General features: G+C 32.0%; 1 protein-coding gene across 1 annotated transcript in view; it reads right to left on the reverse strand.

Annotated features, from left to right (window-relative positions):
• LOC145318265 (uncharacterized) overlaps positions 1–18,032 on the reverse strand; it is a 48,471-nt gene that overhangs the window by 12,777 nt on the left and 17,662 nt on the right. The window contains exons 2-4 of the mRNA XM_080159585.1: positions 8,098–8,233; positions 7,424–7,550; positions 2,216–2,276 (exon numbers count right to left, since the gene is read on the reverse strand). Coding sequence (XP_080015711.1) covers positions 2,216–2,276; positions 7,424–7,550; positions 8,098–8,233 — 324 coding nt within the window. The remainder of the gene's footprint in view (positions 1–2,215; positions 2,277–7,423; positions 7,551–8,097; positions 8,234–18,032) is intronic.

Consider the following 18,032-nt stretch of genomic DNA (forward strand, 5'->3'; position numbering starts at 1 on the left):
AAATAATATAAAATGTATTTAACAGAATTTGGAGAAATAACAAGAATAACATCATCCATAAAAGCAATTTCCAACAAATCATACAAACGAACAATCCAATTATATAAAGTAGTAAGCTTTTTTGTCTGTTGCCAAGGATCTCGCTAACCGCCAAACCGATTTAGTTCTCCTTTACAATGAAGCTTCTTATTGGTCCAGGGAATGTTTTTAACAATTTTGGTAGAGGGTATCTCCCACATTAATTGCCCATAGATAGCCGCTAGTAACAAATATAGAAATACAGAGTCAGGATTTTAGATTTTGTTAAATTGTGTAATTACATTTTAGGAGAGGACTTTATATAACGGGCCAAATCGTCCTAGAAATCACCTATTCAAAAATTTTGTATCATTACAATTCTGGTGTCAAAAAGAGTTTTTGAAAAAGCTAAGTTTTCATATTTATGCCTTGTTGTTTCAGAACTCCCTAAAATCTAAGGATGATCAAATATGTTTAAATGTACAATTATCTGGGTAACCTAAAGACGGACACACACCTTAAATATAGAAAAGAAAAGCTTCGCTAATAATAATAATAACCCAACTTTGAACAATGCAACAAATTATGTGCTAATTAAATGCTCCGAGTTTCAACGTAATTAAAATCACCATGTATTTATTTATCAAACTTCACAACACAGTAAAATCAAAATTAATGTGGATTCTGAACAGCTTTGATATGCTTATTTCAAGCTCTTAAATATTTTCAAAATATGCCTAATTCTACTAAAAATATAAAACTTGAATTTTGAAGAAATAGCAGTAAGACTTTATGATAAATTTATGCAATGAAAAGGGCTATAATTGACCAACTTCTTTGTTAATATGAAAGAATCTATATGTGCATTTTAGAGGGGGGTAAAAGTTCAATGAAAATTAGGTTTTCCAGAAAGGATTAGAGAAATAGGATTGATCAGTTATTAAAGGGATCTGATTCATCATAATTTCATTGTCTTTTAAACGATTAATATCCGCTAGATTAGAACCGGTTCTCAGCCATACAGAAAAATCATGTATATCATCGTATTACAGATAATTTTCCACGAATACTAAAATAAATATCATAAAATTAATACCAGTTTTGGTAGCCCGGGACTCCTGCCCCTCAGGGTTGAACAAAACTGGCTTTAATCTTATAACTTTTCATTTTAATATCCACGGAAAGCTGTCTATAACACGCAGCGATAAATAACTTTTACATGTTGAATCTTACAATCAAAGACTTGGATTTTATTATTTCATTTGTGAACTTGAAACCTCCCTTGATTGCACGACTGTATTCTAGATATTTAAACTGGGCCCTTAATCTAAGCTGAAAATATTTAGTACATGAATATAATTAAATATCAAGCCTTTACTGTGATTATTGGGCAAGAACATTCCAAAAAAATGGGAGAGTGATAAAAAATTTTGAGGGTGTTATTGTTCCACCTACCCCATCCAGAAAATTTTCATACACAAGGTTATAAGCCTAAAAAAATAATTCAATGTCCGAGCCTCCGAGGTTTAATACTCTTGGGGGAATTTTTACAAAAAGTAAATTTACTTTTCGGGCACTTTTCGCGTGATTTAATTAGAAAAAATCCTATTTATTCCTGACAATGCATCTTCAGATGAAAAATAAATCTATTCTAATTGTAGAGCTTTAATACCATTAGAAGTTTCTCATAATGGAAAATTAGAAAAGGTTTTGAGGAGAGGAACTTAATATACTTTTTTAATATATGAGTTTATAAAAGTTTTGCTAGCGGTTGAGAGAGGAGGAGCGAAACTGTTATATAAATATGACATGAACTTAATATACTTTTTAAATATATGAGTTTATAAAAGTTTTGTTAGCGGTTGAGAGAGGAGGACCGAAGCTATTCTATAGCAATGACATGTACTTCAACACATAAGTCAAAAGAAGTAAATATTTGTTTGTTTAAAATTAACCAGCAGAATTTTTAATGAATGTAGAATATATGTGTATATTATGACAGGGGAAATATGGTCGTTCATTGTCGTGCTAACATGCAACTCGTTTAATGGTCAGTTCGTTCATCCTTTTGAAGGGTATGGGGTAAAGTGGGTATATGGGGAAATCGTTATTTTAGCCCTATTAAATATATTATTTAGCTTGTTTTTGCCACGCTATGTATGAACATGTTTGACCTAGTATATATGTTAAAAGTTACCAAAAACTGTAATTTTAGCTCCCATCTCCTCGGTATGGAATGGTGGCTTCCCTTCTGTAACCTGAAAAATTTATATAAATATCTATATTATACTAAAACATAAAACAAGAAAGATAAATTATTTGTAGTTTTTAAAAAGCGAGGCTGTTCTACAATAAGGATTGGTCCGTCCGTCTGGAATGGATAGCTTTTTATGTTTAAGCATATGAGAATTATCCAGTCTATTTCAAACTTTTCGTGGTGAGTCCTGTAGTAGTTAGGTACGATGTAGAAAGCATAGCAAATCTATGATCGTAACAAGAATGTCCGTACGTCCATTTATTCAGGTTGTTCTTTTTATAACTTTTTTAACAACAAATTTTTATGTGATAATATAAACTGATTGATCTGATTTTTTAATATTGATTCCTAGGACAACAAAGTATAATTTTATAAGCAAAGCATCTCTATAATCAAGTACTAAACATGTAAGTATGTCCTTAGAAATGATCCCGTATCATTTATTTGATAAAAAAACTATACTCCAAACATAGAGTAGCTTAGCTGATAAAACTAGTTATTATTTATTTGTTGAAGAACCATACTCCAAACATAGAGTAGCTTAGCTAATAAAACTAGTTATTATTTATTTGTTGAAGAACCATACTCCAAACATAGAGTAGCTTAGCTAATAAAACTAGTTATTATTTATTTGATGAAGAACCATACTCCAAACATAGAGTAGCTTAGCTAATAAAACTAGTTATTATTTATTTGATGAAGAACCATACTCCAAACATAGAGTAGCTTAGCTAATAAAACTAGTTATTATTTATTTGATGAAGAACCATACTCCAAACATAGAGTAGCTTAGCTAATAAAACTAGTTATTATTTATTTGATGAAGAACCAAACTCCAAACATAGAGTAGCTTAGCTAATAAAACTAGTTATTATTTATTTGATGAAGAACCATATACTCTGCATGCAAAAAAAGAACATATAAATATATTTATCACAGTGGAATAAATTTTCCAGTATGGCTTCGAAACCGATTAAAATCCGCTGAATTAGAACAAGTTCTTAATCATACTGAAAAATCATGTATAACATCGTATTACAGAAATTTTCCATTAATATTAAAATAAGATCCTAAAATTAATACCAGTTTTGTTAGACCGGGCTTTCTTGTACGTATTTTAAAACTCTTCTATAGGTGTTTGTTTGTCAGTCTGCACTGAAGGATCTCGCTAACGCTCAACCGCTGGGGTTCTACTTTACAATTTAGCTTCACAAAGGTCCTGGGAACGTTTATTACTATTTTGGAGGAGGGTACCACCTTTATCCCAAAAAGAAATCGTCCGTAAAAAAACATACCCCCCCAACACACATGTTAATGACACATTTTAATTCAGTTCTTTTTGACACAGTTTAGATAATATAAAGTAGAATGATGTCTCTCCGTCTGTCCTACATTTTCCCTTTCTACAAATTACTGGGTGAATTCAAGAGAATTTAGTTCATTTTTATTCAATTGAAACAACTTTATACCTAGTTGTCAAAATACTCCACAGTGATATACAGATATATTTCAGGGATATAAAGGGATAAGTTAGTCGCCGATAAAATGATTTACATCCCAAATGATAATTCACCAAATTATCCCTTCTGTATATTACAATTATTATTTGAAACGTTGGTACACTCAATTTTTGAACGAATATTTGATAAAAGTCCTTAAAGTTGTTATCCCTTAACGGTCGGGTTTTTTTCTATCTCATTTTCTGTGTGTGAAAGATAAAGAGCCCAAACTGCGTGACTTTTAAGTATGGATATGACACATAACTGAGAGTTGGAATTTTTGGAATATCTCCATCCTGGCGGGCACAGGATGCCAGCAAACCTGGCAGTGCCATCCAGGTAAAGAACACAAATATTTTTTTGACTTAAACAAAGCATTTTATCTTGTCAAAATACAAAATATCCTCTAGTAGTACATCCTCATATGAAATACAGGTGTTCAAGTCAATTTCAGGTTCCAGGTATGATCCTGCCGGTCCTGATCCTCCAGGTCTCCAGAAATCTTTAAAAGGTTCCTACATATGTCTACATATTGTATTAAGATAAAGATCCGCCGCCGGTTTCTCGCCGACTGCAGCGGCTGGCAACTGCCAAGTACAGCTGCGGCCTCTGAAATTTGTATTTGATATTTCCAATAAAAAATTTAAATAAAGATAAACATTTTTAAGTAAAAAAGGACCTAAAACCAAAGGTTGTTAAATAAAAGGGTGAAGTAAGCGAAAATGGACTTTGACTTACTTAAAGTCGGAAATTCATTATCAATCAGGGGACTTGCACAAAAATGTTTAGCCCTCTGAGATACTAGGGGGGGGGGGGATGGTGACCGCCCCCCCTCCCCCCGATCGATTAAGGTGCGGCAAGGGGCCCGACTGTTAAGGGTTAAGTCAAATAATAAGAAAACGTTATATTAAACTCTGGGGACTAGTGTAATTAACAGCCCAATGTCTCCTCCCTCCCTGGCTATACAGATATATATTTTCCTAGTGCACTGCATCTAAGAAAAGGATTAACTTAATAGTAGCTCAACCAGAAGAGATATTATTAATATCCTCCTTAACGAGATTTTTTCCTTTGAATAAATGTATCAGAGAAAACAGGGCTGTTTTTATTACACTAGTCCTCAAAGTTTTACAAAATCGTTTTCTTTTACGTTGGCCTAACAACTTTGGGTACTTTAGTGAATTTTGATTGGTTGGTTTACAAACTTGAGTGTTCAAACGTTTTAACCACTAATTTTACGCTTGAGAAGGGATTATTTTGGTGTGATAATAGCCTACTAGGGGATTCGGCCATTGTCTTGTCCCTTCAGCTCCCTGAAATATATAGTGATAAACAATTGATATAAAAACTTCATTTTTAATTAAGGATCTTCCGTTGGAGAATATTAATTTCCATGGAAGGAAAGAACTACGACATTTCTAAATTTTTTTGACAATTATTATTTATTAGTTACAAAAGGAAGATTTTCACACACAAGAATTGAATGTATGATAAAGATATATTTCTAATCCCTAATGAGGGTTGGTACGTTATTTAAGTGGACAGTTCAAAAGCATAAGTAGTCAGTCAATTGATTTTAATGGATTGCAAAAAGAGTAAAACCGACCGACTTTTTTAAAATCACAAAAAATATATCTAATTTAAAAAAAGCATTTATAATTATAAAAAAATATTATTTGTAATGCCCTTCTATTTAGTGAGTAATATTCTGTTTGTATCTACTCTATCATATCTAATTAGTGCATTATCTAGATTTTCAACCATGAAAAAACAGAAATGCAAAAATGCATTATTTTCAACAAAATTTTGATTTATGGCCCCAGCCCGCAGCCCGGCTGCTCAACCTAAACAATCTGAAATCCATTGTATTTGGTCAGAGAATTAGTTAGTTATTTTTTTTTCATTCTGACAAGAAAGTTCCACCTTCTTGTTATTGTGTATCCTCTAGCAGGGATTAAAAGGGATAAGACAATAATTGATAAATTAATGTAAATCCCCCAATAATGAAACACAAAATTACCCCTTTCTGTAGATTAAAATTAGTGTTTGAAACGTTTAAACACTCCACTTAATGACCCAACCAATCAAAATTCACTAAAGTCCCCAAAGTTATTAGGCCAACGAATAGGGACATTGGGAGGGAAGGGATATTGCATGGTCTGTTTATTACCCTAGTCCCCAAAGTTAAATCAATAATTTGAGTGTTCAAACTTTTCAACAAGTAATTGAAATCTGCAAAAGGGGTAATTTTGTGTAACATCTTTGGGTATGTACATCATTTTATCAGCCATTGTCTTATCCCTTTAGATCCCTGCCCCCCCCCCTCCCTCTGTTTTTTTGCCAACAACCACCAGCTAGGCCAGGGTGCGATGAACTTTTTTTTTGCCCGTGCAGCAATCCTCAAAATTAATGCAGTTAAAACATTATCGTTTTCTAATATTCATTGGGTTGTATTTCATTTTTTTTATTTGCACAGTTGTACCTGTCAATCTTTTGTGCTGTTAGTATATCAACATAAGAACATGGTAATCATATTATAAAGAGATATGGAAAGTGTCATGTATGACATAGTAAAAATACGTCTAAATCCATCTCTTTTTTAGGGATTTCCTTTTCCACTTCTCCCCTCATCCTTCGCTTTTAGATGTATTTTTATGACGTCACACATGACACTTAAGATATTGATATAACTCAAGAATTGTAATTGGTCATAATGTCGACGTACAAATTAGCTATTGTTTATAAATATTCGACAAAGTGGCGTATTAAGAGTATTACCAGAGGGTGTGAAACTGAAAAGTATGTAAAAGGAGAATGCAGGTATACAATTTTTTTTTAGGGAGGGTGTTGATACCCCACACACCCAAACTATTGAAAATATTTATCAGAACCAAACCTTCAGGTTTGTCAGGGAAAAATAGAAATTACAACAACTTGGCAAAAACTTATTATAGGGAAGCATCCAATCATTATTTACAAAAACAAAACTTTTTACTTTTTAGGAAAGAAAACTTGAGGATTAAGATTAATCTTCAATTTACTTTTGTAGTTCTTATTGACAGTAGAAGCAAATGTTCTTTCTAAATTTTCTAAGAAAAAAAAGATTTTAGTTGTGTACATCATATACTTTTACATGTTAATAACTAAAAAAATAAGCTGAGGAATGTTTTAATCAACCAATTCACTAAACACCTTGCATGATGATTACCTTTATGATAATCTTACCTTTATGATATCTAGATGGTAATTATGTCAACTTTCTTTGGAATTCCAACAAACTGGATTTAACCAATAATAATCTAATCCTCTTGCCCCTACAGGGTATCCCCTCAAGGTAAGAGCCCTCCTCTGGGATTATGCATATAAAACAACTCCCCCTTATTTTCAAAAATAAGGAAAGCTCGCTATATTCTATGCGTTTTTATTATATAGAAATATTTTTATCTTCACCTGGCAATTAAGCATAGAGACCAGAGGCAGATCTAGAGATGTTCTTGATAGCCAGCCTGTGTTGTTTACCTGGCAAGCATAGAGACCAGAGGCAGATCCAGAGATGTTCTTGATTGCCATCCTCTATTGTTTACCTGGCAAGCGTAGAGACCAGAGTCAGATCTATAAATATTCTTTATGACCAGCCTGTGTTGTTTACCTGGCAAGCATAGAGACCAGAGGCAGATCTAGAAATATTCTTGATGGCTAGTCTGTGCTCTCCAGATCTGGGAAATCCTGAGTGTGCCAGGTTCAGCTCCACGCCAGAGTGACGGAAGGTCACAACCCTAAAAGAAATCTTTTAGTTAAATAGTGCTTAAAAAATGATGTCATGCTGGCCTACCATTGGTCAATTAAAATGTATACTTGTAATTTTGTCTGTGTATTTGCCTATCATATTGGTCATTGGTATTGTATAACGTCATTTTTTATAGACACTATTAAGAGCTTCCTCAAAAAGTTAAAAATATGATGAGGATTTATCTAAATTCCAGTTTTGTTGGCTCTGAGGGGATTTTTTTTATTTTCCAAAGACAATTGTGTTTTTTAGTATGTATTTTACTCGGTTTCAGTCCAGTGAATTTTTAAGCAAAGATGTATTGTATAACCCAGACTACTACCTGGTTACAGAGGTGGAAACCTTTTTCTTTTATTTCCGACTCTATTGGCTGATATTTAAAGACCCAATTGAAAGTCAGCACAGGGTCCCCATTCCGTGAACAACCAGTTATTTAACCCTGGCCCTCTCTATTCTTTTACTTGATAGTCCACCTAATTTTTCATGATTTTCTAAAATTGCATTGCACAATGATTTGTAAATAAATAATTGTTTACCTGTAATCCGTTAATCCAGGAACAATTCTGTATATTTCAGTAGTGTTGACAAACCACTTGACACTGTCCACAAACTCTCCAGGCTGCAGGTTGTACGCGCAGGTCAACACACAACTACCTCCCTCTTCTATATAACCTGAATTATTCAATTTTTTCAATTAAGTCTACAAACTCTCTAGGCTGCAGGTTGTACGCGCAGGTCAACACACAAATACCCCCCTCCTCTATGTAACCTGAAAAAAGCTTTTTATAGAGCCTGCAAAAAATAGTTATACAATATAAATGACTATTGATAGGATAATACACGGACTAAATAAGCAATAACAGGGTAGTATACAATTTAATTAACCAATGTTAGGCCAGTATGACGTAATTTTTATAAGAACTATAAAATGTTCAAATCTGAAATAATAAATTATTTTTCATTTGATTTTCTTGAATTTCCTTGCTTGATTTGCCGCTATCATCGGTCTTTGATAAAAAGCACCATTTTATTTAGCATTAAGTTTTAATCAAAATCATAAATTTTATTTAGTAGCGCTAATATAGGGTCAAGTTTAAACTTATTTTTGTATTATCTAGCAGAAGCATTCCACCAATGAGAAAATTAGTGGATATTTATTAAGACAGTGGAAAAACTGTCGTCAATTTAGGTTGCTATTTCACCTGTCATTTATTAGTCAGTTCGTTCATTTAGTATGAGGGGAGGGGATTGTGCAGAGAGAGTTGAAGAGGGAAATCGATATTTTAGCCAGCTGCGTGTTTCACTTTATCAGAGTACATGAAAATCTTGTGTAAGATCCAAATAATATATATCCATTGTTATAACTAATTATATGTTACATCATGTCACAAACTTGTTCACTTCATGCAAGCTTTATATCTGTCCAAAGTAGATTTAAAAGGTTCTTAATATTTAACTCTTAAAACCTTAACTGCTAATAAATCATAAAGTTTTTTTGCGCTGTACCTAACCTTTCAAAAAACTTAAATATTCTTAAAATTATCTTTGAAACTTGTCCTTGACTAACTAGACAGTTTTAATCTAACCTCACCGCTTTAATCTATGCACAAAACTTAAACAATTTTAAGATTAGCTTTTTGTCGCTGAAAAGTTTTCAATATATTCTGCGATTCAGAAGAGTAACTTTTCATTCACTTTTGCACCCTGCCTAACTGAGCTGGCTATTTATTACCTTTTCCTTATTAAGAACTTTATTAATGTATGAATAATAATCAGGCAGGAAGGGGACTTTTGGCTGTTTAATACAATAGACCCCAAAGTTTTATAGTAACGTTTTCTTATTCGTTGGCTTACTAACTTTGAGGTCTTTTATTGAATGTTCATTTAGTTGAGTGTCCAAACGTTTCAACAACAAATAATAATCTACGGAAGGGGTAATTTTGTGTATCATCATTAGGGATGTATATTAATTTATCGGCCATTGTCTTATCCCTTTAGATCCCTGAGTATTAATTCATTATTGATATATTTTGGTATAATTAAAAAAAGTGTTTGTTTACTTAGAATATAGTCATTGTTTTTATTCTGAAAATGAAGTTTGTTGTATTCGTTTGTTGGTTAAGACATCCTGAACTGCTATAGTGTTCGCTATTCTTAAGAAAAGGTGCTTTCCAAATCAAAGTTTTTAGTGACCAATTTCCTCACTTATTTCGCTTATTTAACAAAAATCATGGCAATTACGCCGCCAATAAAATAGTATATCTTTAAAAAAATTTAAGTGAGTGTTATTCTTTACCCTCCCCTTATTGACTTCCTTACAATTTATTTAAAACAAGGATGACCAACATCCATAAAAGCGAAGTTCTGAAATGGAAGGACAAACGAACATTAACACTTGTAGATTGTCAGAACTGAATTAGCAGAATATTAATGCATCAGTACAAACAATATTGTAAGTAAATATGTTGCAAAACTGCATAAATAGATAATACTATTTAATGACACTAGCGGCTACGTCCCTAGAAGCCTCTAGGGGCACTTAAGGTAGGAGAGGGAAAAGTCGACCTCATACCATTTTAAATTGAGTTTCTAAAAGATAAAAAAAATATTTTTTGGGTGGAGGGGTCTGAAGACACCTACCCGTAAAATAGTTTAAAACCTTCCCAGGACCTATGAGAAGCTTCACTGTAAAGGAGAACAAAATCGGTTTTGCAGTTAGCGAGATCCTTCGGGACAGACAAAAAACGCTTACTACTTTATATAATGGGATACTTACATTTTTGGGACTTGTTTATAGAGATGATTGCTTATAACATTGTGCCTTGTTGTAATAGTAACAGTTTTCAAAAAATCAGAAGAATATGAATTTTAACATACAAAAATTTGTTTTCAAAAAAGTTAAAAATCGAAAATGTTGAAAATGGACATACGGACATTCTGGTATTGATTATAGAGTTGCTACACTTTCTTACTTGTACCTAACTACTACAGGAATCATCATGCAAAGTTTGGAATCGATAAGACAATTCTAACCTGTGACGGATGGACGGACGGACTGACGGACGGACGTACGGACGGACCTACCCTAATTATAGAAAAGCTTCGCTTTTAAAAAATACCCTTCGGGACACACATATATACAACTAACTACTTAGGCTAATAAAAAACGTATAGATTATTAAAAATTGATTTAAAAAACATTTTTAGCAATATTAGTATGCATGCTTAATTACAGTCCTCATAAACACAAAAAAATAAATATTTAATGGAATCATAATAAATCATAGCTTCTAAACCCATATAGATTTAGTTTGTGTGCTTTATTCTACAAATGGAAATCTCAATATATTATAATTTCTATAAATAAATCAAAATCCATTGTTGATCATAATTTGATCAAGGTCGTATGATAAAAAATGAATATTAATATTTAGCGGGTAGATGGGAACACCCTCAATATAATGATTAATGATGAACTGAAAATAGTTGCCGAATGTGTACGCAGTTTCCTGGGTGTTTCATCATCCTAGCTCAATATTTACTACTAGCTACAAATCTTCAAGTCCCTTAAAAAAATCAAAATTTGAATGTATAAACGATTTATACATTATACATTATAAATTTGAATTTTTTAAATTTTGATTTTTTTTTTGAAGTTTGAAGCTTTTTTAGCTAGTAGTAAATATTGAGCTAGGATGAGGAAACACTCAGGAAACTGCGCACACATTCGGCAACTATTTTCAGTTCATCTGATTAATCATTTCAGCTGAATTTTAGATGTGCTGAAAATGGATTGCCTATTTCTTCCCTAATTTCCAAATGTGTACAGCAGATAACCCAATTATTGCAAACGCTATTTTCAGCTACTCCGGTCAAAGGGAAAAGCGATATAATGTATAAACGATTTGAAAAATTAAAATTTGAAGCTTTTTAAGCTAGTAGTAAATTTTGAGATAGAACGCGGAAGCTAGGTACACTTTCGGAAACTAAATTTCAGTACATCGAATTTTAGTTTCCGATTATCTCAATATTTACTACTAGCTAAAAAAGCTTCAAAAAGATAAAAATTAAAAAAATTAAAATTTTGAAAGTATAAATCATTTTTACATTATATCGCTTTTCCCTTCGACCGAAGTAGCTGAAAATATCATTTGCAATAATTGGGTTATCTGTCGTACAACTTCGAAAATTAGGGAAAAAATGGGTAATCAATTTTCGATGTGCTGAAAATGGATTTCCTATTTCTTCAATAATTTCCAAATGTGTATAGCAGATATCCCAAATATTGCGAAACCTATTTTAAGCTACTCTGGCCAAAGGGAAAGGCGATATAATTTATAAACAATATATACATTATACATTCAAAATTCTAATTTAGTTTGAAGCTTTTTAGCTAGTAGTAAATATTGAGATAAGACGCATAGGCTAGGTACACTTTCGGAAACTAAAATTCAGTACATCCGATTTTCTGTTGATCGATTAATCATGTGAATTAGTTGGATTTAATGAATACCTAGGACAAGCATAATTAATTCCATAAAGGCCGGATTCTTTAAATAATAAATCATTTTAAAAGGACACTCCTGGTGATGCTTTTAGCAGCATAGCTTCTCTGCAATAATAAACCAAACATTAATTATAAACTGTCCAAGGAAATAAAGGGATCCAGAATACCTTTTTAAAAATATTTCTTGGGAAATGTAGGAAGATCAATAGTGATCTATTCTTGGTTACCTGGACAGATCTTTGAGGTTGTTTATTGTTATAAAAATTTTAATTTTTGATTTTATGACTTTGTTTGAATTCTAATGTTTTATGTTCTTTTTTCATGACCAATACCATCATACACACACACACACACACACACACACATACATGACTATTGGAAACTCTAAACGCTGTACTCTCTATTTTTTAACTCTATCTAAAGACGCTTACATGGTATTTTGTTTTATGGCATGGAGAGAGATTCTGCTAATTTAGTCTAAAAAAATCAGAGTAAATAAATGTACCTTTGACAAAAATAAAGGTTTATATTCAATAAGCTGAACTTAATTAATTATCTTCTAAAAATTGATAGTACTTAATCATCGTGACAAGATTTATTAATAATCCTTTAAAATGTAGTAATGTATCCAAGATGTTTAAAGGGGGGTTGGTAAAGGGACGTTTAACCCAAATAAAACGATTTTTGGAAATAAATTAGAATTTAACCCACAGAATCGGCCATCGGCAACGCCAAGGTTTGGAGGTATCTGAAACCCTCAATTTAAAAAAAATCGGGTAATTTTTGTTACATCTCACACTAAAAATTAAAATTTAAGGGGATAAAAAAATGCGCGACATTTCACCACCCCTTCATCCCATAAAAAGCTTGGACGTCCTTGTAGATTACTATTTTTTTTGTATTTGCTTATAGAGTAGCGAAGCTAATTATTCAACTTGACTATAATTATAGATTGACGTATGTACAGTTTATTGTTTATTAAACGTTTTTAATATTCTTTTTTATTTTAACTTGAATATAATTAAAGTAAATTAAATATAATATAATTAACAGTATATGTTTTGTACAATGTACATATGGGTTTTTCACGAATTTAAGATAAAATTTTTATTTTTGTAGTTTTTATGGGGGATAACATACTTACTCTAAAAAAAAAAAAAAAATGTTAATTACAAGTCTACTGTACATAAGAAATTTAGGAATGGATTTATTATTACTTGGATATTACACCAGATTATTATGTACTCTATGAAATTAAAACTTGAAAAGGGCAAAAATAACGATCCCCCCATCCTTCTCCTTTACCCCTTTCCTTCCTTCCTACTTGATGAACGAACTGACCAATATGATAAAGGAAATAGCAACCAAAATGACCACATTTTCCCCCTGTCATGATATCCACATATATTTTAACTAAGATTAAGACTATTAAGTAGCCATTGGAGGGAGGGAACATCAACATTGGACTTTAAATTAAAGTTGTCACAAAAATTTTGTAAACGCGTTCACTTATTCATTGGCTTAATATATTTGGGTACTACAAACTAGTAGTGTCCAAACTTTTCCACCAACACACGTACAAACAAAAGTTATTTGAACATTTTTTTTATAGATATACAAAGAAAGACCACGCTTATAGAGAAGTATTGCCGCTTAAAATTTAAGAAACAATATGTTTAAAATAAACAAAAATACTTGAGGCAAAAGTTAAAATTGTTGGATTTAAAAGTTTGCCAGAGGCGTTTTGAGGGGGAGGGAGAGGGGAGTTTGAAAGTGTTGTGAGGTGGAGGGGGAAGAATTCCCATAACACATAACCTGTTTTATAACACCCCCCTCCCCCCCCCTCTTTATGTCTGTAATAATATTTCTATTATGAAAAGTATACTAAAGTTGAGACCAAGTTATGGCCAATATTTTCAAATTTAATCATTTTTACTTAAATTGTATAAGTTAGTTTATATTTAGGCCAAAACAATATTTTATCCTTTTTAAAAGAAGGTAGGATGTCTGTTTGTGTTTCGTATTTCTTTAAAAATTACAGACCATTTTTACTAGGTATTTAATGCAGTCTCTAAAATGCAAATTTTAAAATCATTGCAAATTAAGACTCTAGGGGGCTAGGTGTCGCTTCGGGTACTAGACCTCTCTCCACGCACCTTGAAACATACTCCGCTTATGATTGCGGTGTAAAGCGTCAATTCACCCATCAGACAACCAACTCTCTGTGATGCACGACTTTTGTCTGAGAAGTCCCAACTGTGCATGGTAACGAGTTGCGCCTGTTTTGGGCTAAGGCATTCCCCCTACTCTAACTATTTACGTCGCGCATCTGACATAGTAGCAGTGGGAACCATTTTTAACGTCTTTAGTTATGACGCGGTGTTGGCCCGAGATTCGATCCTATCACCTTCCCGACGACGAGCGGAAGCGCTACGTGTTGAGCCACGGTCGCGGGTTATCATTGCAAATTAGTTTTAAATTGAAATTGTAAACAAAATCAAAGAATGACATCCTTATCTAAAAATAACAGTATGTCGGGGCGTTTGTGTCTATGTCTGTATATTAAGATCTCATGATCTACTTTACAGTGTAGTTATATTATAACTATTTTAGGACAGGTCACCCCCACCGTCCCAAAGGATTTAACGCCTTGGGAAATATACCCCCCAAATTGGTCGAAGCCCCCCCCCCCCTTTTTACCCTTCAATCAAATGTCCCCAAAAAGCCTCTTAAGGCATAGCCGCAAGTATGAACTTGGAAAAAAATTAATGAGAGGTAGTTATATAGACTATACTTTTGAAATCTGCTTCAACTTTTTAGTAGCGAAGCTACTCTATAATTTGAAATGTCCGCCTGTCCGTCTGTCTGTATGTCCGTATGTCTTAGTTTGGGGGAAACGTGATTTTCTCGGCTCCTATAAAAGATAAAAGGCTGAAATTTTTTGACAACATTCCCATTATTAAGGAGCACAATTAACTATAAAACATCAATAGCGATAGGACCGCTTTTTAGCAGGTTTTGGGCTATTTTTGTATTTTTCACATTTTTCTCCATATCTTTGTTGTTTATGGTCCGATTTCCAAATTTTTTTTCAGTTACAGATATCAAAATTAAATTTCCTGTCGTTTCAAGAAAACATCAATGGTGGTAAGACTGCCTTTTTGCAGGTTTTTTGCTGTTTTTATATTTTTCACATTTTTCCTCATATCTTTGGTGTTTTTGGTCCGATTTTTAAAATTTTTGTAGTTAAAAATATCAAAATTAAATTTCCTGTTGTTTTGAGCATCCAGTATGTAATTTACTTTGACCGTCAGTCTGTTAGTCGTATTACTGAAATATAAATATTATGAAATTAATAACAAATTTTGAAAAGGTTTCGTGATTTATTTCCTAATATACAATACTTGCTTTTGACAACTAATCTTTAAATTCTTATACATATTTTTGTGCTTCGCTACTTATGGATGTTGTCATCCTTGTTTTATTCTATTTGATAAAAATCAAGGAAAATGTGGGAAAATGTTTTTATTCATTCTTATACTCATAAAAAATTTCCTTTTTAATTAATAATAATTATAAATGTAAAATATACTACGAAATAGAATAAAATGAATATTTATTGTAAAAATAAAATATTTAGAGACATAAATGATTATTGATTGGCAGGCTCATAGTAGTTCAGGCTTTTTTAATTGTGGTTTTGTTGTATTCATTAATACAAGGACGAAAACATCCACAAACTTTGGTCCTGTTCAATCATGACACTTAACTTTATGAACCAACCAACTATTGATTTAAACAGCCCAATGTCATCTCTCTCCCTGTATAAATTTACTAATTTTTGGATGTAAGGGAAGTTGTGAAGTTATGTGATGTTTGTCTGTGTGGTTATGTGTGTGTGTATGAGTAAGAGAGAAGGAAATGACACAACATTACCTTGTATACAACCTTATCAAACTCTATTACAGAGTCTACTTACACTTTATACCTAATTTCAATGATAGTGAAACTGCAAAGAAAATATACTTATTTATTTATTTGATGGTTATGTAAAATGTGGGTTTTGACCGCCCCCCAAACAAAATTTAGAGAGGAAAAAACCTTCTTGTGTAATATTACACCCTGGGTAAAAATTTTGTGTTGGGGGGAGGGTAAAATAAGTTTCCTCCCATATCCAGATTTTTAAAATTTTTATCCCCTAATATTAAAAGCTTTGATGTCCTTGCCTACAAGTACCATATTTACCACACTTTATATAAAACCTTACAATACACGTTTTTTCACTGCGTTTTAGAAATGGTTTTATCGAATCGGATTCGAAACTGTGTTGGATTGGTTTATTCCACCCCGGTTTTGTTAATCGAAAAGTATGTTAGATTTTATCAAATTATATTTTAAAATAAATGGATTTTAGGTTTTTGAAGATATCTTAAAGTATAAGACAATGAACGATAAATTGATATACTTCCCCAATGATGATAAACAATGTAGATTAAGATCATTGGTTGTAAAGTCTGTACACTACTAGTACTTGCAAACTAATAAAACATAATTCAATAAAGTAAGATAACGTGGTTATAAAACTTTGGGTACTAGAGTTATTTATGATCCAATGTCCCCTCCCCAACTGACAATGTCGTTGACTAATACTAAACATGGACAAAATTGAATGAAGTTGCCAAACCCTGATAAAAATTGAAAAAATATGGGTAAACGTAGCATAATTGTAAAAGGTAATGTATACATAATAGAGCTAATCACAAACGGTTTATTAGGGACCCTTTAAAAATAAGGGTATCTTAAGCTTTACTTTAGTTTGGGGGATATAGGCTACCCTTAAATTTAGTAATGTCAAGCTTAAGTAAAGATTTTGATAGGCATACTTTAGCCTTACATAAACCTCTCATAAACAAGTGTACATAAGCCTGTACTAAACCTTCTTTATTACATCAACTTGCAATAAAAAATAGGAATATTTTAAAATCTTTCTTAACTTATCCTTTATGTATTTGTTTATGTAAAATAACGTGGATTTTAAAAAAAAGTATTTCATAAATAAATTACAGTTCTCTTTGCATTATTTGTAAGAATAGAATTGTAGAAATGAACTCTTTGTATGATTAAAAGTTCTTAAAGGCAAAGAGAAAAAAGTAAAAGAGGGGAATCAAGGGAATTTAAGAATGGACAAAATCAGTAGGCCTGGCCATTTTTGCTGTGCTAAACCATATTGTTGTTGCACCTCTTTCCAAACTAAAAGAATTTAAAGAAGATTAATTAACTTTTGTTATAAAATTTTGATATTAAATTGTTAAAAAAATATTTAAAACCTTTTTCTACTAATATCGTGGATTTAAAAGATTTTTATTAGCAAAGTTACTATATAATATGAATTTATGTCTGTCCATCTGAAACATTTAGGGAAAATTTAATATTTGAGAAAGCCATTTTGGTTCAATTGCTTTTAATAGAAAAGGTTCTGATTGATTTGAAAACAATTTATTTTATCTTTTATCTTCATTTTAATTTCAACATTAAATGAAAATATGCTTAAAAATAATATTGGAAAAGATGTTGTCTTAACTCTTATTAGTTTTCCTCATGACATTATAAGGCTGCACCACCAATGTATTTTTCCCCTCTCTCTTTTACTTTACTTACTGCTTCTCTTTTCCCCCTCAATTGTTTATATCTACCCTTTTCAACCGATTCCCCCCAATAAGTGTACCTTAATTTTGTGTTAACACTCACTAGGCCAATCCTCCCCCCACCTCCCCCCCCCCTTAGTGTTCTTCATTTTGGGTTTAAAAGTTATCATGATTGAGGCTGTACATTTGTATCTTACGTTTTTTTTCCTTTTTTCCCATTAATCTTAATCTAGTTTTTGCTACTTTAAAGATAGCATTTTATTTCTTTTCTCCCTTAATCTTGTTTTTAATACTTTAAAGATACCATTTGTTTAGCTGA

This window comes from Acartia tonsa, chromosome 4 (assembly GCF_053477335.1).
Source record: "Acartia tonsa isolate MP-2025a chromosome 4, ASM5347733v1, whole genome shotgun sequence".
NCBI lineage: Eukaryota > Metazoa > Arthropoda > Copepoda > Calanoida > Acartiidae > Acartia > Acartia tonsa.